The sequence below is a fragment of the Oxyura jamaicensis genome, chromosome 13 (genome assembly GCF_011077185.1).
Source record: "Oxyura jamaicensis isolate SHBP4307 breed ruddy duck chromosome 13, BPBGC_Ojam_1.0, whole genome shotgun sequence".
NCBI classification, from domain to species: Eukaryota; Metazoa; Chordata; class Aves; order Anseriformes; family Anatidae; genus Oxyura; species Oxyura jamaicensis.
The window spans coordinates 14,003,234-14,019,475 of NC_048905.1; the positions used below are offsets into that span (position 1 = coordinate 14,003,234).

Below are 16,242 nucleotides of genomic sequence, written 5' to 3' on the forward strand. Positions count from 1 at the left end.
GGGGCCGCGGCGCCCCCGCGTTGGCGCCTGCTGGCGGCGGGGGGCGGCAGGGCGCGGGCGGGCCCGGCGTGCGCGCGCCGCTCCCCGTCCACCCCCCTTTTCTCACCCCCCCGGCCGCGTGGCGGAGTGGGGGGGAGCAGCCACCGGGGAGGGATTGAGGATTTGGGGGGGGAGAATCGGGGTTTGGAGGTGCCCCCCCCCAGCAGATCTCGCCCGCGATCGTGTTCGTGGAAAAGCGGAGGGTGTGGGGTGTGTGTTGGGGGGGCCGGGGGGGTCCGGTGGGTCCCGGGGGGGGTCCGTAAAGAAAATGCTGTTAAACTGCAGTTTGTTCCAGGTGTAACGCTCGCGACTGCAGTGCCGCCCGTTGTGTAGGGTAAAAGGGTTCAAAGTGGCTGCTCGGTAAAGCAGAAGTTGAAAGTAAGGCTGCTGGACGCCATAACAGTCTCGTCTTAAAATGGTGAACTATGCCAGTTATTGCAAAACAACCCTGCCCCAGCGTCTGCTATCTATATTTACGGGGTTGTCGGCCCTTGATAACCGGTTAACTCCTCTGTGCTTGAAGCCGGTTATGAGCCCGTGTTAGTTTAAAATCTTTATTAAACAGCAGAGAATATACTCGAAATACATTATCAAAACATCTTATGCATGTTCCTTTAAGCTATACCGTAAATTCTATCAAACCACACAGTCTAGACAAAAAATACATGATTTATACATAGAAAAAGTCTCGTTTTTATGTAGGATAATTCATCATCTAGTTTAAATTGTCTTAGAACACTGGTTTAGCTGTTGAACATCGAGTAATGGATGTTCCTCTCAATTCTCATCTTCTTTAAGAAGTCAGGAAGGATTTGACCTGTGAAAACAAAGCCTGTATTATATTTGATGCATTTTAAAAAGAATGAAACAACAAAAACCCTATTAGAGTTTCCCCTTTCCTAGGAACAAAGGATTTGTTACTGTACAGTCTCCAGTACTGTTCTGCCTGTACATATTCATGATCTGAAATGCACTTCAGTATTGTTGTTACTAGGTAGAATTAAGTAACCTAAATAATTTATTAGCAAGATGGGATGTACTTAAGAAAGGTGGTTTTTGGAATGCTTTACAGTATACTATTTTGTTAAAGAAAATGGATTTGCCTTTAAGTAGCTTTTCCCTAGAAAGAAATTGCTGCCAGATCTTCGGCTTAATTTCCAGACAGTTTCAGTTTAGTGCTGTATGCTTTAGCCCCCACCGTAAGCTGAAAGTAGAACTGGCTTCTGATATGCTGGGTGAAGGCGTTTTAGTGGAGACAACAGTGGTGGCCTTTCAGTGAAACAAAGTTAAAGGAAGATAATACCTGTGGGTAGCAGCTCATAACTCTGAGCTGCTGTTTGCTTGTTTCCATAAAAACCTTCACAGCAAATGCTCCCATAGTACCCTGACTGAACACTGTGCCCCCACCCACATTACCTGGGAGAATATTTCATGTTACTTTTTTTTGCTGTGGACTAGGCATACAACAGAAGGATTTATTTGGGGAATTTACCACCCCATGTTTTGTCTTCCCACAGAATTGGCAAACACCATTTTGTCTCATGTGACCTATCACTGTTTTCTCTAATGGCCGTCCTTCCCTACTTACGAGTTTCACTTCATGCGTTTAGAACTACGTATGATCTACTACGTATGATCTCGGTGTTTGTCAGATGTCCAGGAAAAGCCTAGATCCTTAGAACGTGTAGGAGCATAAATAGCTCTAAGCTGACTAGGATTTTTGTAAAGACAACATGGCTGACATGAATTGGACAGTACTGTGTAAACTATTTAATGAGTCGCATGGCAGTGCAGACTTGGCAGAGAGCAGTCTGACTCCAGTGCAGCTACTGTGCGCTGCTTTCTCCCCACAACTGCCCCTCTTGAAAAATACTTGTTTTAACTGTGAACTGTTTCAAGCTTGAGGATTAAATAGCTGTGGGATTAAATAGTTTGGTGGAGGAAAGGAAAAAACCCCTCCTGCACCTGTGTGGTGGAGACTGACTCTACTAGCCCTAAACTACTACTAAATGACTCCTAAATTTTGCACTTTGGTAGTTGAATTATAAGAACTTAGATTTGGTAAATTAGAGCTATCGCTGCAGAAGAAAATGCAAGAAAACATTTTTACTTACCTCATCAATTAGGTACTGCTGTTTAATCTTATCGTTCTTAAAATCTTCATTGACATCCAAAACAAGAATGGGGATTTCTTTAACGTTCTCAAAGTCAACTCTGTTACGAGAGAGCAAAATTGTTTTATACACAGTACTTAATACTATTTTTACTAGCATGATCTAATTGCTTTCTGAGACATCTTAGGGGTGCAGTGCTACTCAGATTATCCCATGCACCTGAGATGCTGAAGACTTACCCTCCTTTAACCATTATTTCCTGGAAAATGCCTCCTGCCATATGTCCCCCCTGTTCCTGCTGTAGTTAGCCACTAATCCATGTACTAAGCTGAAGTTCTATAGCACCCTTTGATGGGGGTGACATCTAACAGGTTACAAAAAAGTATTTAAAATGGCTGCAAGATAAGACAGTTTTGGCCACAGGCTAGGGCAGCAGCCATGCAACTATATGCTTTTCATGTCTAGTTCGCCTAAAGCACTGTACATTTCTTCTTCCTATGTCTGAAAAGCATTTCTTAAGTCCAGTAAGTGTGCTGAACAGCATTCTGACGTTGTTTTGCAGACCAAGTGTTCCTATTAAAAATACAGGAAATGTTTGCTCATGAGTCTGGAATGAGTACACAATGTAAATGTTCCCACAATTCCATAATACTGCAGTGCATTTGTCTCCTGAGCATTGGGGTCATCCTACATGAAATTTCTACTTAGGAAAGCAGATGTGACTGATGTTCAACCTAACATACTTTTCCTGGAATTGTTTTGAATCTGTTAGTACTCCAGCTGGAAGGAGTTTTTTTTTTTTATTTCAGCTGAAAAGACATGCTTGCCTATCAAAAACATCCTGAACACTTCAGTGATGTTCTTTTGTTTTATATGCTAATGTCAAGTGGTGCAGTCACTAATAAATGTTTAACTTGCTGCTTTCCATTCAGTAAAGTATTTCAGGCTCTTGCAGGGGAGAACATGAAGTTTGCATTCACATCTAGAAAATCCTTAGGTGAGGAAAACTAATGAGTCAATAGGAAAGTGAAGAGGGAGGTATGCAGAGATCTTAGTCATGGACTGGGGGTTTTGTGTCTAATACTAACTACCAAAAGCCTTTCTGGTTACTGTTGAAACACAATCACCCTGGTTTAAAGGTAGCTGGAAGACTGCCTTCCCTTATGCTAGAACTGGAATCTGCTTAGTAGGTAACTTAGGAGTTGCCCACTGAATCCAGTCTCAACTCTGCAATATTCCTGTGTACTTTGTTACCAAATTAAAATGCTTGCTGAAGAAAAATTAAATCTGTGTAGCTGTTCAGTTGAAGGTAATGCTTCATGCAAGTCCTTCCTTCTGTACCTGAATATGGCTAACCTTAAATCTGTTTTACCCCTAATCAACTTCAGCATGAGGTAGAAAAGAGCTTGCCTGTAAGCTGAAACTTGAATAAGCCACTAATTTTTGATTTCAGTGTTCTGCTTTTACGGTAGCAGATCAAAGCTATGTTGATGGTATAGGGAAAAATGGGTTCATACCTCAGAGTTCTTTCATAAAGCCACGTTTCATGTTTATAGTGGAGGTTTTCCAAATACTCGAGTTCAATTCCTTGTTCCTCTTCTCTTCCCCTCTTCTGCAGCCTTTCCATGCATTTCTGAAAAAAAAAAAAAAAATGCAAGCCTGGACATTATTAATGTGTTAAAAGGCTAAATGAACTAAATCGATCAAGTGGTGCTTAAATTGGAAGAATTAATACTTGACAGATAGAAAACCAAGATGGCAAATAGTACATGTAGATACCCTCCTGCATAATTTAAACAAGTTATTCCTTAACTAGAGAGCATTTTTTGCTGGGTGACTTGCTGTGGATACCTGAATATGAGGATGTTTAGTATGCCAGTACTAAGCAGAGAACTGACAGTCCTTATGATGAAACTATTTAAGTGCCAAAAACATTAATTAGTCAGGGAGCACTTAAATCATTGGCTAAGAAAAAGTCAGTTCTTTAAGATTTTCCTTCCCATATACTGTGGTTTTGAAGTGAAACTTGATGCAGAACGTCATTCAGCTTACTGAGCGGTAGATGTTAGTTAACTACAGCATTTGCTGGCATCAGAATAGCAGCTCAGAAAGTTCAGTTGGAACTCTGAATCCAACATGAAGTTACTGTAGGCTTCCTGTAATTTCTGGAGAATAAAATGCTAGTGTAGTGTTAGTCACTGCAGTATGTCATGGGTATACTTGGGTATACCTGAGGTGTGGTTCTGAGGTAGATGATGCCATCGAGTTCTATATCAGGTTCATACTGATTCAAAAGCCATGTGTGCCAGTCCTGATAGATAGTCCATTCTGTTTCATTGATGTTTCCAGATTCAAACAGGTTAGAAGCAAACACGTATCTGCAAAGAAAGCATTAAGTGTCATGCTATGAATGATAAAATTGAACTACTTAAATTGGTTGCATTGTGAGAGTAATTACCTGTCACTATACACAGATCTCTCAAAAAATTGTACTGGATGTTCTGCTTCGTGAAGTTTGGCTGAGATGGGTTTTAATTGTGCCCTTACTCGGCTCAAGCAAGCGTAAGTCTGGAAAGTGTAAGCCCATCTTGTGGGTTTGTCATACAGCATTTTAAGTAGATTTCCTCCACTCTTCTGAGATGTTGAAAGCTCCTAGGGGTACAAGAGAGAAGACTTAATAACCAGTGTATTTTGGGGACAAGGCTTAATACCCTGGATAGTTGCAGGTTTTTATTCTTTTTTCTTAATCCAGAATTCTGGTATGTGATCCTTCTTAAAAAGGAAATGACTTAGGCACAGAAACAAGATTTTTCGAAACTGAAAAGCTGTCTTCGACAGCTTTTTTTTTTTTTTTTTTTTAAATAGGTCTGTCGCTGGCTTTCAGAATGATTCCTGTGAAGTGGGGGATGACTGTTTGGCAGATGCATTGAATAGCATCTTGGAAGTGGCTGTGGCAGCTTGAGGGTCTAATGAGGTGAATCTTGACCTGTTCCTTGGCCAGTCACTTCAGTTTCTTGGGTGCCCATCTCACGCTTACCAAGTGCGGTGCACCTACCTCATACTCATCTTCAGCTGTCTGAATGTTGCACCACTTGGCAATAGGTTCAGGGATTATCTCCCACTCATCGTTGGCTTTCTCAAGTAGCCTGACAAATGTAGACTTTCCTGCAGCTGTAAAAGATTTGCGAAGTTTACTCAGGGTGTGGATTAGAGTGGTCTTTCTGACTGTCCCTCAGCGGCAGTTGTGAGGTGTAAGAGGCTGCGGGCTGCCTTTTGGCAGCGTGGAGGTGCCGAGCTGCGTGCTTGGAAGCCGCTCGGAGCAAGACCGGGCGCAGCGAAATAAAGAGATTTCCGAGAAAACGGCGCTAATCTGCGGCGCCAGGCGGCCGTGGCGGGGCCGTGACGGGACCTCCGGAGCCGCCATTTTAGGAGCAGGCTGCCCGCGGGGCGGGGCTGGCGCCGCATTGTTGGCGGGCCGCGGGAGAGCGGGGAGGCTGCGCGCATGCGCGGCGCTGGGCCCAGTTGAGGGGTGTGGGGGGGAGAACGGCGGCCGCCGCGCGTGCGCGCAGCGTGTTCCCTGTGGAGCCGCGGGCGGGACGAGCGCGTGCACGCGGGGGGGTTCTGAGGCGAACGGGAGCGCGCGGCCGGTGCCGTCAGCAGCCGCAGCGCCGCCGGGGTGCGCGGGAGGAAGGGCCGGGGGGGCGGGCTGGCTCCGTTCCCGGTGCCCAGTGCCCGGCGGCTGGCTGTCAGCGGGCGCTTCGTGTTCCCGCTGTAATGGCCACCGGCCTGTCCTCGGGCAGGGAGGCTTCTGGGGACGGCGGGGTCCTGTCCCCGCCATGGCCTCAGTTTCTGAATGTCCTGAGGGGAGCTGGGGACGCGGCCAGGTGGCAGAGGGTGGCCACCCGTTGGGGCTGGTGCCTTTGTCAGGGCACAGTCGCCATCCCGCCGTGTCAGTGGAGAATTTCCCCTTCCCCCCTTCAGAACATCCCCTCAGGGCTCCCCTGTCCTGAGGCAGGAGCCCCGCATCCCGCCCCCCCTCCGGCGCCGCGCTCACCGATGTTTCCCTCGATGGAAATCTTCTTGAGGCGCTTCTGGAAGCTGGAGTCGAGGGAGCCGTTGGTGCTGCAGCAGCGCCGCTTGGCAGGGGTGGACATGGCGGAGCGCTGAGGGCAGCTGGCTGCTCCTGCCTGCTTTAAGTCTCCCGCCAAGCGGTGGGCGGGAGGGGAGGGCTGCCTCCTGCTGCCTCCCGCGCAGCCTCTGCCCGCTTCCCCCCTCTCCTGCCTCCGCCCAGCCTCTGCTGCAGGGCTTTTTTGAAATCGGGCTTGAGCGAGGGAAATTTAAGAGTGGCTTCCTTCAGGAAGTTACTGCCCGACTTGCTGGGCTGATTTGCATCAACTTCAATGAGTTCTCCCATGCTGCTTGTGTTCCAGACCTCAACTCCAGAGCATTTTGTTTCAAAAACCCTTCCTGCTTTTTGTAGTCTGAATTGTGATCCAATAAATTAAAATGTTTTATGTAGTTACGGAAATATGAGGCAATGCACATTTGCAGTCAGTGAAGCATTTCAACCTAAAGCTGTATGTTAATTTTGTTATTGACTAGAAAGGAAGTGTGCATGAATGAGATACGTGGGTGCCCCTGGGAGCAGCCCTGCCTCACAGCTCCAATTCCAGCAGCAGTGTTGGCATGCCTGGGGCTTCACAGTTTGCTTTAACTCCTGGCATGGGCGCTCTGTTACCTCTGTGGGCACTGGTTGAGGCATGAACTGCTTGGTCCTGGTGCTGTAAGGAAAGGGGACACAGGATGCTTGGCTAACACGTCCGGGTGCTGCTGCCAGAGGCTGTTCTGCTGGTTACCCCCGGTAACTGCTCGTCTGTGCACCAGGGAGGTTCAGGGCGAGACCGAGCTCGGTCCGGTGTGTTTGGAGGAGATGGGAGGGAGTTCTAGTTTCCTTTTCATTATGATAATTGTGACCCGTGTCTCTTCTTTCCCCCATCTCCTACAAACACACCAGGCTTCAGTGACCGAAGCGAGCAGATTGTTTCACGCGGGGTAGCGTCAGCATTTGAAGCTGGTAAGTGCTGCTTCCCGCACGCCTCTCGTGCAGCCAGACGTGCCCGTTGCTGCGGGGGGCGGGAAACGCCGCGCGGCCCGCGCCGTTCTGAGGCGCATGCGCGGCGGCTCGGCGCGGGAGGCAGCGCCTCGGCTTTGTTCAGCGCAGGAGGCAGGCGACGCATGCGCACAACCCACCGGGGACGGAGGAGGGGGGGCGGGCGGGCGGGCGGGGGGAGCGTAGCCTAGCGAGGACGCATGCGCAACCTGGCGGGAGCGGCGCGGGGAAGGTGTGCGTAGGGGTGCGCGGCCCGGTGCGGTGGCGCTACTGAGCATGCGCAGGAGGGGCCCGTGGGAGGGGGGGCAGAGGCCCTCCGGGTGGCGGCGCGCATGCGCTCCGCGCCCCGTCCCCAGGCACGCCGCGGGGCCCGCTGCCGCCGCTCCGCCGCCGTCGCCCCTCGGGCCCCGAGCCGGGCAGGAGCGCGGCGCCTCCCCGCCGGGGGCTTCCGGCCGTCGGGCGGCGCGTGGGGCCGGGCCGGGGCGCTTTGTGCGACGGAAGGGCCGGCCCAGCGGAAGCGGGAGCACCCGCCGCCATTTCCTAGCGCGCTCTCGCCACAGGCTCGCCCGCTTGCTGCCGCCTGACCGGGACTAGGCGCTCTCCGGACAGCGGATCAGGCTCGGAGCCCTAGAACCAGCGCGGAGCCCCACCATGTGTGCGTGCGGGGACGGGGGCTGGGCGCGGGCCGGGCGGGTGGGCCAGGCGTGCACCGGGCGGGAGCGGCTCCGTGTGTGTGAGGCGGGCAGTGGTCCGAGGTAGAGGAGGCTTGGGGGCGGGCGGGCCCGGGGCCGGGGGGCCGCCGGGCGCTCTGAGGGGGTGTGGGCAGCAGCTGTGCCCCGCAGCATCTCAAAGAGGCTGCTTTGGTTTTCTCCAGCTACCACAGAAACCGAGGCGGAGCCCAACCTGACCTCCAATGTGATGCTGAACACGGAGAGCAGTGAGGGATATGTGGTGAAAGTGAGGGGGCTGCCCTGGTCCTGCTCCACTGAGGAGGTGCAGAGGTTTTTCTCTGGTAAGTGGAACTGAGGGAATGGGGGTCTGGGGTGACAGGGGCTCCTCAGGGTTCTTTCAGGGAAGCTATAGCAGCAGCAGGAATACTACAGTGAGCAGTAACAGAAGTTTTGGGGTAGTTCCAGTATCAAGTGAAGTTTGTAAAGAAACAAGTGTCCTACCTAGAATGCAGTATGGACAGCCATGCTTCTGTTAGTAGGGACAGGACATGAGGAGCTGCAGCTGTGTGTTGCTGGAACAGCCACAACTGCGTTCTGTTCTTGAGCAGATGGAAGAGAGAAGCCTCCATTTGAAAGAAAACTTCAGAACTCTTATTTCAAGCTTAATTAAATCAATTTAGTTCTTGATGCTGCTGTAGTAGGTTTATTAGTTCAGGAATTTGGTACAAGGTATTTGGTCCTGATTTAGTTCATCATGCCTGCACTTGATTTTTAGTATTTCTCTTGCTTCATGCTGATCAGAAAGTCTGAAGTCACCTATGATCAAAAGAACACTTGACTTGAGATAGCAAAACTTTAAAAATGGCTGATTTGTATTTATCCCTAATGTTTCCTTAATAGGAGACTTGAAGAGAAGGGTAAGTTCATTGTAGCCAGGCCCTTATCTTCCAGACAAGGACCAATAAAATTGTAACAAATATGCTATCTTTGTCTTGTAGAAGTTAAGTATTTTTTTCCTTTTAGCTTATCTGAAACTTGTAAAGCCATCGTGTTCCTCTAAAAGTTAAATCAATTCATTTTTCTTCTTCTTTAGACTGCAAAATTCTAAACGGGGCTTTAGGTATCCGTTTCATCTACACAAGGGAGGGCAGACCAAGTGGAGAAGCATTTGCTGAGCTTGAATCAGAAGAGGATGTGAAACTGGCACTGAAAAAGGACAGAGAAACAATGGGACACAGATATGTTGAAGGTTTGATTTGGTCTAGTAACTGACTAGATGTATTTGTACTCAATGGGCTTTTTGTTAGCTGTTGTTTTGTCTTTAAAATGCATGTGAAAGGACAAATGGACTTGCGTATCATAAATTGATTAGTTTCAAGGCAAATGACTTTTAAAACCATTGAGCGTTCCAGAATTCATTAATTCTAAGTGCCTTTTACAGTTTTCAAGTCAAACAACGTTGAAATGGATTGGGTTCTGAAGCATACTGGTCCCAACAGCCCTGATACGGCTAATGATGGTTTTGTACGTCTTAGAGGACTCCCATTTGGCTGTAGTAAAGAAGAAATTGTACAGTTTTTTTCAGGTATGTGGGGTAAAAGTACTAGCTGTAGCGCTATTGGTCTATACTTTAAAAACAAACAAACCCCCAAAACCACACTGCCCGGTAGTATTTTAACAGTACAGTGATGTGTAATAAAAGTAAATAAGTATTTCTCCGTTAGTTATCTGGGCTCAAGAGAGCAATTTCTTCAGTATTCTCCTAATAAATGTATGAGGAAATCTCCAAAAGCTGTCCTAATTTATACTTAGTGCGGCATACCGTTGCAAGTAAGGATAAATGTAAGTAAGCAGAGAACTTTTTTTTTTTTTCTATTTTCTAATAAGTGGCCAAGTAGGAGGATCTTTCTACCCAGTCTTAGCTAGTTCACGCTGCTATTTTTTCTTCTGTGAAGGATACAGAATGCCGTTAGTGCTGGGCCCAGTATAATGAGCAGGATGAGGAAGGCAATGTATGGTGCCCATGATTTCTTAAACATTTAGCAGGGAGTAATACCCCAAGGAGTTCATCTTGCTGAACTCTACCCCAGTACGGATTTTTTTCCCCCTTCCTCACTTCCCAGGGGAAAAAGCCCTTGATGTAGTATAGCTTAAAGTCTTTATGGATGCAGAGATAATGTCTTGTGTTGACCCTTAATTCTCACTTTCTTACAGCTGTTGTACATTTATTTTTAGCAGTTGGAATGCTATTATAAATGCAAAGAATAAAACCTGTTCACTTACCTAGGATTGAACGTGTCAGTACTTTTGAAGTAGTAATTATCTAACTGTTAAAATTGGCTAGAATGTTTTGCCTTAACAAGCCTTCTAGATACGATTGAGCTTATTGTTTTTATTTTTTTTTTAGAAATACTGCTAGCTTTACAAATTCAGAAGTTGTTTTTTGTGTATTCTGAATCAGTAATAATGTGAACAAGAGCAATTCCAAAGCGCGTGCATTTTAAGTTGTTTTTTTTTTTTTTTTTTATGTGGCTAAGTGGTATAAATTAAATGCTGTTACTGTGCTTAATATACAAAATGTACCTCTTCTGTTCATAAGCTAATACTTCTGAAATACATTATTTTTATTTAAGGATAAAAATAATACTGAAACTTAATATTTGCCTAAGACTATTTAACCTGACTTCTAGTAAAAAATACTTGTTAAATGTGAAGTTGTTTAACTTGCTGTGTTTGAGTCTGTTACATTTAAAAGTTCATCTTAAATACTTTCACAGAATTGAAGAGGTTTTAAATAGTTGTAAACTTCTTAATGCACCCTGCATTAGATGCCCTATCTGAGGAGTTGTACTTGACACTCAGAACTTGGCTGTGCTCTGCAGGGTGGGTTAAGAACATGAACTGAATGGTATGCGATCATGGATTTCTTTTGTTAACATGCTTTTTCTTCTAGTGCTCTAGAATCAGCATACCATTCTCTTACAAATATTAAAATTCTGGTGTATTTAAAGCTATAAGAAAAACTCATGACTGGGCTTGTGATGTTAATATTGCCCCCTACTGGGGTTATTTGTCCTTGGGTTGAAGGGTTGGAAATCGTGCCAAATGGGATAACATTGCCGGTGGACTTCCAGGGGAGGAGTACGGGGGAGGCCTTCGTGCAGTTTGCTTCACAGGAAATAGCTGAAAAGGCTCTAAAGAAACACAAGGAAAGAATAGGGCACAGGTGGGGATGGATGGTTGGTTGGATATGTCACTTTTCTTATGGTAAACAATTAAATCCATATTCTCTCTTCTGAAAGTGTTAAAAATGCTATTTCTATTTGGATATTGGTCTCAAACGTGGTCACAAGTTAAAGGTATTACTACTGCACATCTGGCACAGACTGTCTAAATTGATCCAAAACCGAGGATAAAACTGGGCTAAGCTTAACCATGCTTTGAAAACACGGTAATACTGGAGGAGTGCAAAACTGATAGCTTGAAAGCAACAAAGTTGAGAGACTATGGCTTTAACTTCTCAAATAGCACCAATTCTGCCTTTAGCTCTAAAGACATGCACAGTACTCTTATTACCATAAGAAAATGTGATAATTTCTAAACTTGTTTTATAAGTTGAAATGTAACAAATTTTCTTACTGTATTTATTAATCTTCAATGTAATAAGCATAGCTTTCAAGAAATTGTCACAAAGGGTTTTTATTCTATTTTACTTGTGACTATTTTTCATTGAAGCATGCACTTCTTGCCTACGCTGAATCACTGAAGCATAGGCTGGGTTCATTAGCACATGCAGAGCTTTTTGTAGCATCCTGATGGGTTAAAATCTTGGTGGAGGCTGGGTTTTTAACCCTCTGTTTACATTGCCACATGAGCAAAACAGTGCTGAGTTGAGTGGACGTTGGTCCCTCCTACATTTTTTGACTAACACCTTAAATTTGGGTGAGGGGGGTGGGGAATCAGTCTTGCTCCCCCACCCTTAAGGTTGGGATACTGTGATGTATGAGGAGCATGTAAACCCTTGAGTAATCGTGATTTCTTGAAAATACACTAATTTGAAAGTAAAGTAGTGGTTTTAGTAGTATGTCATTGCCTACATAACGTAAAGAAACCTGGCTTAAAATCTGCTGCCAGTTTCAAGGCTATGACTAAATGTCTTGTAAAAATGTGAAATTGTGAGGTCTTTTGTGGAAGGAATTTACGACTGACTACTTCCTGTGGAAACAAATTTTAGGTACATTGAGATCTTCAAGAGTAGCCGAGCAGAAGTGCGCACTCACTATGACCCTCCACGCAAGCTGATGGCAATGCAGAGACCAGGTCCTTACGACAGACCTGGTCTGACGCGGGGATATAACAGTCTTGGTAGAGGAAGTGGCTTGGAAAGAATGAGGCGTGGAGCTTACGGAGGAGGTAAGTATACGGAGTCCAAGAGGGAGCTGCTCAGCTGAGAAGCAGCACCACTTGGAGTGATTGTCTTCCGTGCTTTGTAACCGCTGGTTGGTAGATGTGCTTGGCTTTATTTCTTCCGTAAGAAACGGAACTTTCTGATCTGTTTTGTGCCATGTGTTTATATGTAAGTGTGGATCTTTCTGCAGTTCAACATGTTGTCCATCTGTTTGTAGGTTATGGAGGTTACGATGACTACAATGGGTATAACGATGGCTATGGTTTTGGTTCTGATAGATTTGGAAGAGGTAAGGGATCTCTAATAGGAATAGTAACTAACTTTCAATACATATAGAACAGAAACTTAAATACATCTGAAAGACCTAGAATGGACTCTCTTCTCTGCAGGAATGTCGGACCACAGATACGGGGACGGGACGTCCACCTTCCAGAGCACGACTGGCCACTGTGTCCACATGAGAGGTCTGCCTTACAGAGCGACGGAGAACGACATCTACAACGTGAGTTCCAGATCTGTTCTCTTAATATACTCGGCTTAACACGCTGTGATCATTACTGGAAGCGTTAACTGTGCTGCTGTTAGCAAGTGTTCCTTTTGAGAGAACAACTTGCTGTAGAACCGAATTGTGCTATATTGGTGCGTTTTAATCTCTATATATTTTGTATGTAGTTCTTCTCACCTCTGAACCCCGTAAGAGTACACATTGAAATCGGACCAGATGGCAGAGTGACTGGAGAGGCAGACGTCGAATTCGCTACTCATGAGGACGCGGTGGCCGCGATGTCCAAAGACAAAGCAAATATGCGTAAGTATGGCTGTTGGGAGTGCGTGGCTCTGGGGAAAGCGCAGGACTGCAGTGCGCTGTCTGCTGCAAGGGGAATGCCAGGCGATCTGTTGCAGCCTTGCGGTGAGTTGGGTGTGAAATGCTCTCATGCAACCTATTTTTTCTTCCAGAACACAGATACGTAGAACTCTTCTTGAATTCTACAGCAGGAGGAAGTGGTGGTGCCTATGGCAGTCAAATGATGGGAGCAATGGGTATGTCTAACTGCACTTCTTAAAAAGCACTTCATGTTTAACGAAGCTGGCTAATTTTGTACAGCTCCTGCTTATTCTATGCCTGGCATAAAAACTGAAATTCAACATTCTGTCTCAATCACACAGTCAAGGAATCGGAAGGGGTAGTTCAAGATTGGAACACTAGCACATTGCCAGGTATATAAACCTTTTGGGAATACATTTGAACTATTAATAGGCTGAATAAACTGTGGTGCTGAATGTGAGTGTGCGTGATGGGATGAGTGGCTCCTGGGAGCGCGGTGTAATGGGAAATACCTGTCCTATTTATCCCATCTTCCCTCCCCCTGTTTTTTTTTGTTTTTGAGACAAATACAGTTTGGTGATGGAAGGTGTATATGTTGAGTGTGATCTGCCATTCAAGCTTGGTCTTGGTGCAGGAAAACCTTTTTCAAATTTGGGGAAAGTGGAATTGCTCTAGTGAAGTCCAGAATGGTTTCAAAGTCTAAAATGTGCACTGGCAGCACAAGTCTGAAGTGGCTTGTCTCTAAAGCAGATACCCTTCCTGATACCTTACTTCCTGGTTTCTTGGACCTTACGGCAGTGGTTGGTGTTCTGGGGTTTCTTGGAGGGTGGGAGGGGAGGCGGGAGGTGTTGGTATGCGTCTGGACATCGTACTGCTGCTGTGGCATTTTGATTACAAAATGATTAAAGTAATGCTGATGTTTTTAACTACAGAAAGGTTCTGTGGGAGTAAAGTAATAGGTGAAGAGCTGTGGTTAGTAAGCTAAAGTGGAGGCCTCCTGCGGGCTGTGGCACAGCGCAGCTGTGCTGGATAAGCAGCGTGGAACAGGAGGAGGCCTCTGGCTGGGGCCTGTCTCCTAAAGGGGTGGGTGCTGCCATGGGCAGGTGGTCTCCTGTGAAGCTGGGTACGCTGAGTCTGTTGGGGGTGTACTGTACAGGCAGAGCAGTGCCATTATGTAGTCAGGCAATACAGCAAAAGTAAATCCTGCTGTGCTTGAGAACCACAAGCTCTTGCTGTGGTTCTTGCAAGTTCCTGTCGTTTGATTTATGAGAGCTTCTAAAAATGTTTGCTTCTAAAAATGTGTTCAAAGCTTTGAGCTTTGCTACCTTTGGAAGATAATTAAGTAGGCTAGAGAGTGAGCATCTCCAGAACAGAGCAGTTAGTTAAAGGGTGGAATTGTCAATAGTGGGAAGACTTCGTCACGGGCAAGTACTTAACGTTTGTGTCCTTAACTTAAAAGGAAGCCAATCCAGTTACGGCGGCCCAGCTAACCAGCAGTTGAGTGGGGGTTACGGAGGCGGATATGGTGGCCAAAGCAGCATGAGTGGATACGGTAAGAGCATTTCTTCGGTGTCTTTTAGGGGCGCCAAGCCTGCTGTGGCTTAGTGTGTCCTAAGGTCTTGGTGTTAAAGGGTAACTGTACAAATGGGGTGGCATGAGCCCTGAGACTGAGAAGTAGAGGGAAATAGTCAAAGCAGGAATTTGTTGCTGGGGGAGGAGGGCAGGGGAAGCTTGCTAAATTAGAGATAGGTAGGAAATACCAATCTCCAGACTGCCATTGATCATTTCTTAATTTCCAGTATGGAGGCTGGAGACTAACCTGGTATAAATGTGCTGTAATGGGGGGGGGGGAGGAGGAGTGCATGGGATGGAGGACGGGAAATCTCCAGAAAGAGATGGCTAATAGAACAAACACTACATCTGACTTGGGTATGGAGCTGTAATCTGACAACTTAGAGTACTGGGCAAAGTAGAAAGTATGTACAAGGAGGCCCAGCGAGAAGAGGGATGATCTGTCATGTATGTGTGAACGGGCTGCTAATCTGCTCTTCTTTTTTGTACCCTAGACCCGGGAAGTCAGGGCGCCATGAACAGCAGTTACTACAGCAGCGGGAACCGTGCGTCCATGGGAGTGAATGGCATGGGTGGAATGTCGAACATGTCCAACATGAGTGGCGGCTGGGGAATGTAACCAATTGCTGACTTTTGGTCAAATCTTTTTTAAAAAACAAAAAAACAAAAAACTAAGTTTAACAGTTTTGCAATACAAGCTTGTGATTTATGCTTTACTGTAAGTGAAATCAGGATTGTTATTTTAAAACCTTTCAGGTTCAGTATTTTTTGAACATACAGAAATGAACATTCATCTAGGATGTAATAACCAAGTTGAGCAAAGACTATAACTGTTAAACAATTTTGAGCGTTTCTCAAGTTAGTTTTGTTGTAGGAGTGTATTTAAGCAGTAAGCGTATTTAGGTTAAAGCTGTTTGACTTATGTTAAATGTTGCTCTTATACCATATTACATCCAACACTGTTTTGAATACATGTTGAAAAAAAACATGCTTTTTTGTAAAGAAACAATATAGGAGCTGTGTCTGAAATTCAAAGTGAACATTTGGCATGTTAGTTCTAGTTTATTTCTTTTAATATCCTGTAAGGCACGTTAAAGCTTTTTTTTAAGTTAATGGGGGAAACGTGTTGAGACGCAATACGGCTACTTTAGGATTTTGGTCTTGGTGTTCGTATAAAATTCTGAGGCCTTGATTTAATCTTTCATTGTATTGTGATTTCCTTTTTAGGTGTATTGCGCTAAGTGAAACTTGTTAAATAAATCTTCCTTTTAAAAACTGGAACTCATTTCTTCTTGAACTTCAGCTTCTGTGGTATAGATACAGAAGTGTGACTGTGCTTCTGTGGTGTCACTGATCACAGTACTCTTAACGTCCATCTGCTGTGAAGTATTGTGACTATTTCTAACCAGAGTTACCATGTGAAAGCTGGCCTTGTGGGATATTAAAGTGACAATTGTTTCTCAGCCAAAAGTGGGATTAGGAAAGAAAACTGCCACCTACTG

The 16,242-nt window shown here is 45.7% G+C and overlaps 2 protein-coding genes across 9 annotated transcripts; one reads left to right on the top strand and one right to left on the bottom strand.

Annotated features, from left to right (window-relative positions):
- Positions 1–579: 579 nt before the first annotated feature.
- On the bottom strand, positions 580–6,321 carry LOC118173689 (deoxycytidine kinase 1-like). The gene is made up of 7 exons (XM_035338467.1): positions 6,208–6,321; positions 5,209–5,324; positions 4,612–4,805; positions 4,384–4,531; positions 3,671–3,786; positions 2,154–2,253; positions 580–856 (listed from the first exon to the last, which is right to left on the bottom strand). Exons 1-7 carry the CDS (start codon positions 6,305–6,307, stop codon positions 833–835), a joined length of 798 nt encoding a protein of 265 aa, XP_035194358.1. The 5' UTR covers positions 6,308–6,321; the 3' UTR covers positions 580–832.
- A 755-nt stretch (positions 6,322–7,076) lies between these two features.
- Positions 7,077–16,021, top strand: HNRNPH1 (heterogeneous nuclear ribonucleoprotein H1). Of its 8 annotated transcripts, XM_035338464.1 has the most exons (15): positions 7,141–7,227; positions 7,824–7,918; positions 8,138–8,275; positions 9,028–9,183; positions 9,376–9,519; positions 11,022–11,160; positions 12,169–12,347; positions 12,560–12,631; positions 12,705–12,844; positions 13,015–13,150; positions 13,300–13,383; positions 13,510–13,560; positions 14,628–14,720; positions 14,968–15,007; positions 15,230–15,322. In XM_035338464.1, exons 2-14 carry the CDS (start codon positions 7,915–7,917, stop codon positions 14,994–14,996), a joined length of 1,365 nt encoding a protein of 454 aa, XP_035194355.1. In that variant the 5' UTR covers positions 7,141–7,227; positions 7,824–7,914; the 3' UTR covers positions 14,997–15,007; positions 15,230–15,322. The 8 variants fall into 8 exon arrangements, with proteins under 8 accessions (XP_035194353.1, XP_035194356.1, XP_035194354.1 ...); XM_035338465.1 differs by lacking the exon at positions 13,510–13,560 and having other exon boundaries at positions 7,136–7,227; XM_035338461.1 differs by lacking the exon at positions 14,968–15,007 and having other exon boundaries at positions 7,146–7,227; positions 12,732–12,844; positions 15,235–16,021.
- The last annotated feature ends 221 nt before the right edge of the window (positions 16,022–16,242 follow it).

What these genes read in the sequence shown, in the direction of transcription:
- HNRNPH1 (XM_035338458.1), top strand. An exon ending in AATTGTACAGTTTTTTTCAG is followed by an intron (nt 9,520 to 11,021) that starts GTATGTGGGGTA and finishes CTTGGGTTGAAG; the next exon opens with GGTTGGAAATCGTGCCAAAT. An exon ending in GCGTGGAGCTTACGGAGGAG is followed by an intron (nt 12,348 to 12,559) that starts GTAAGTATACGG and finishes ATCTGTTTGTAG; the next exon opens with GTTATGGAGGTTACGATGAC.
- LOC118173689 (XM_035338467.1), bottom strand. Translation starts at nt 6,307, where the DNA reads ATGTCCACCCCTGCCAAGCGGCGCTGCTGCAGCACCAACGGCTCCCTC. An exon ending in CAGCTGAAGATGAGTATGAG is followed by an intron (nt 4,806 to 5,208) that starts GTAGGTGCACCG and finishes TTGTACCCCTAG; the next exon opens with GAGCTTTCAACATCTCAGAA. An exon ending in ACCTCAGAACCACACCTCAG is followed by an intron (nt 3,787 to 4,383) that starts GTATACCCAAGT and finishes TTTTTTTTTCAG; the next exon opens with AAATGCATGGAAAGGCTGCA.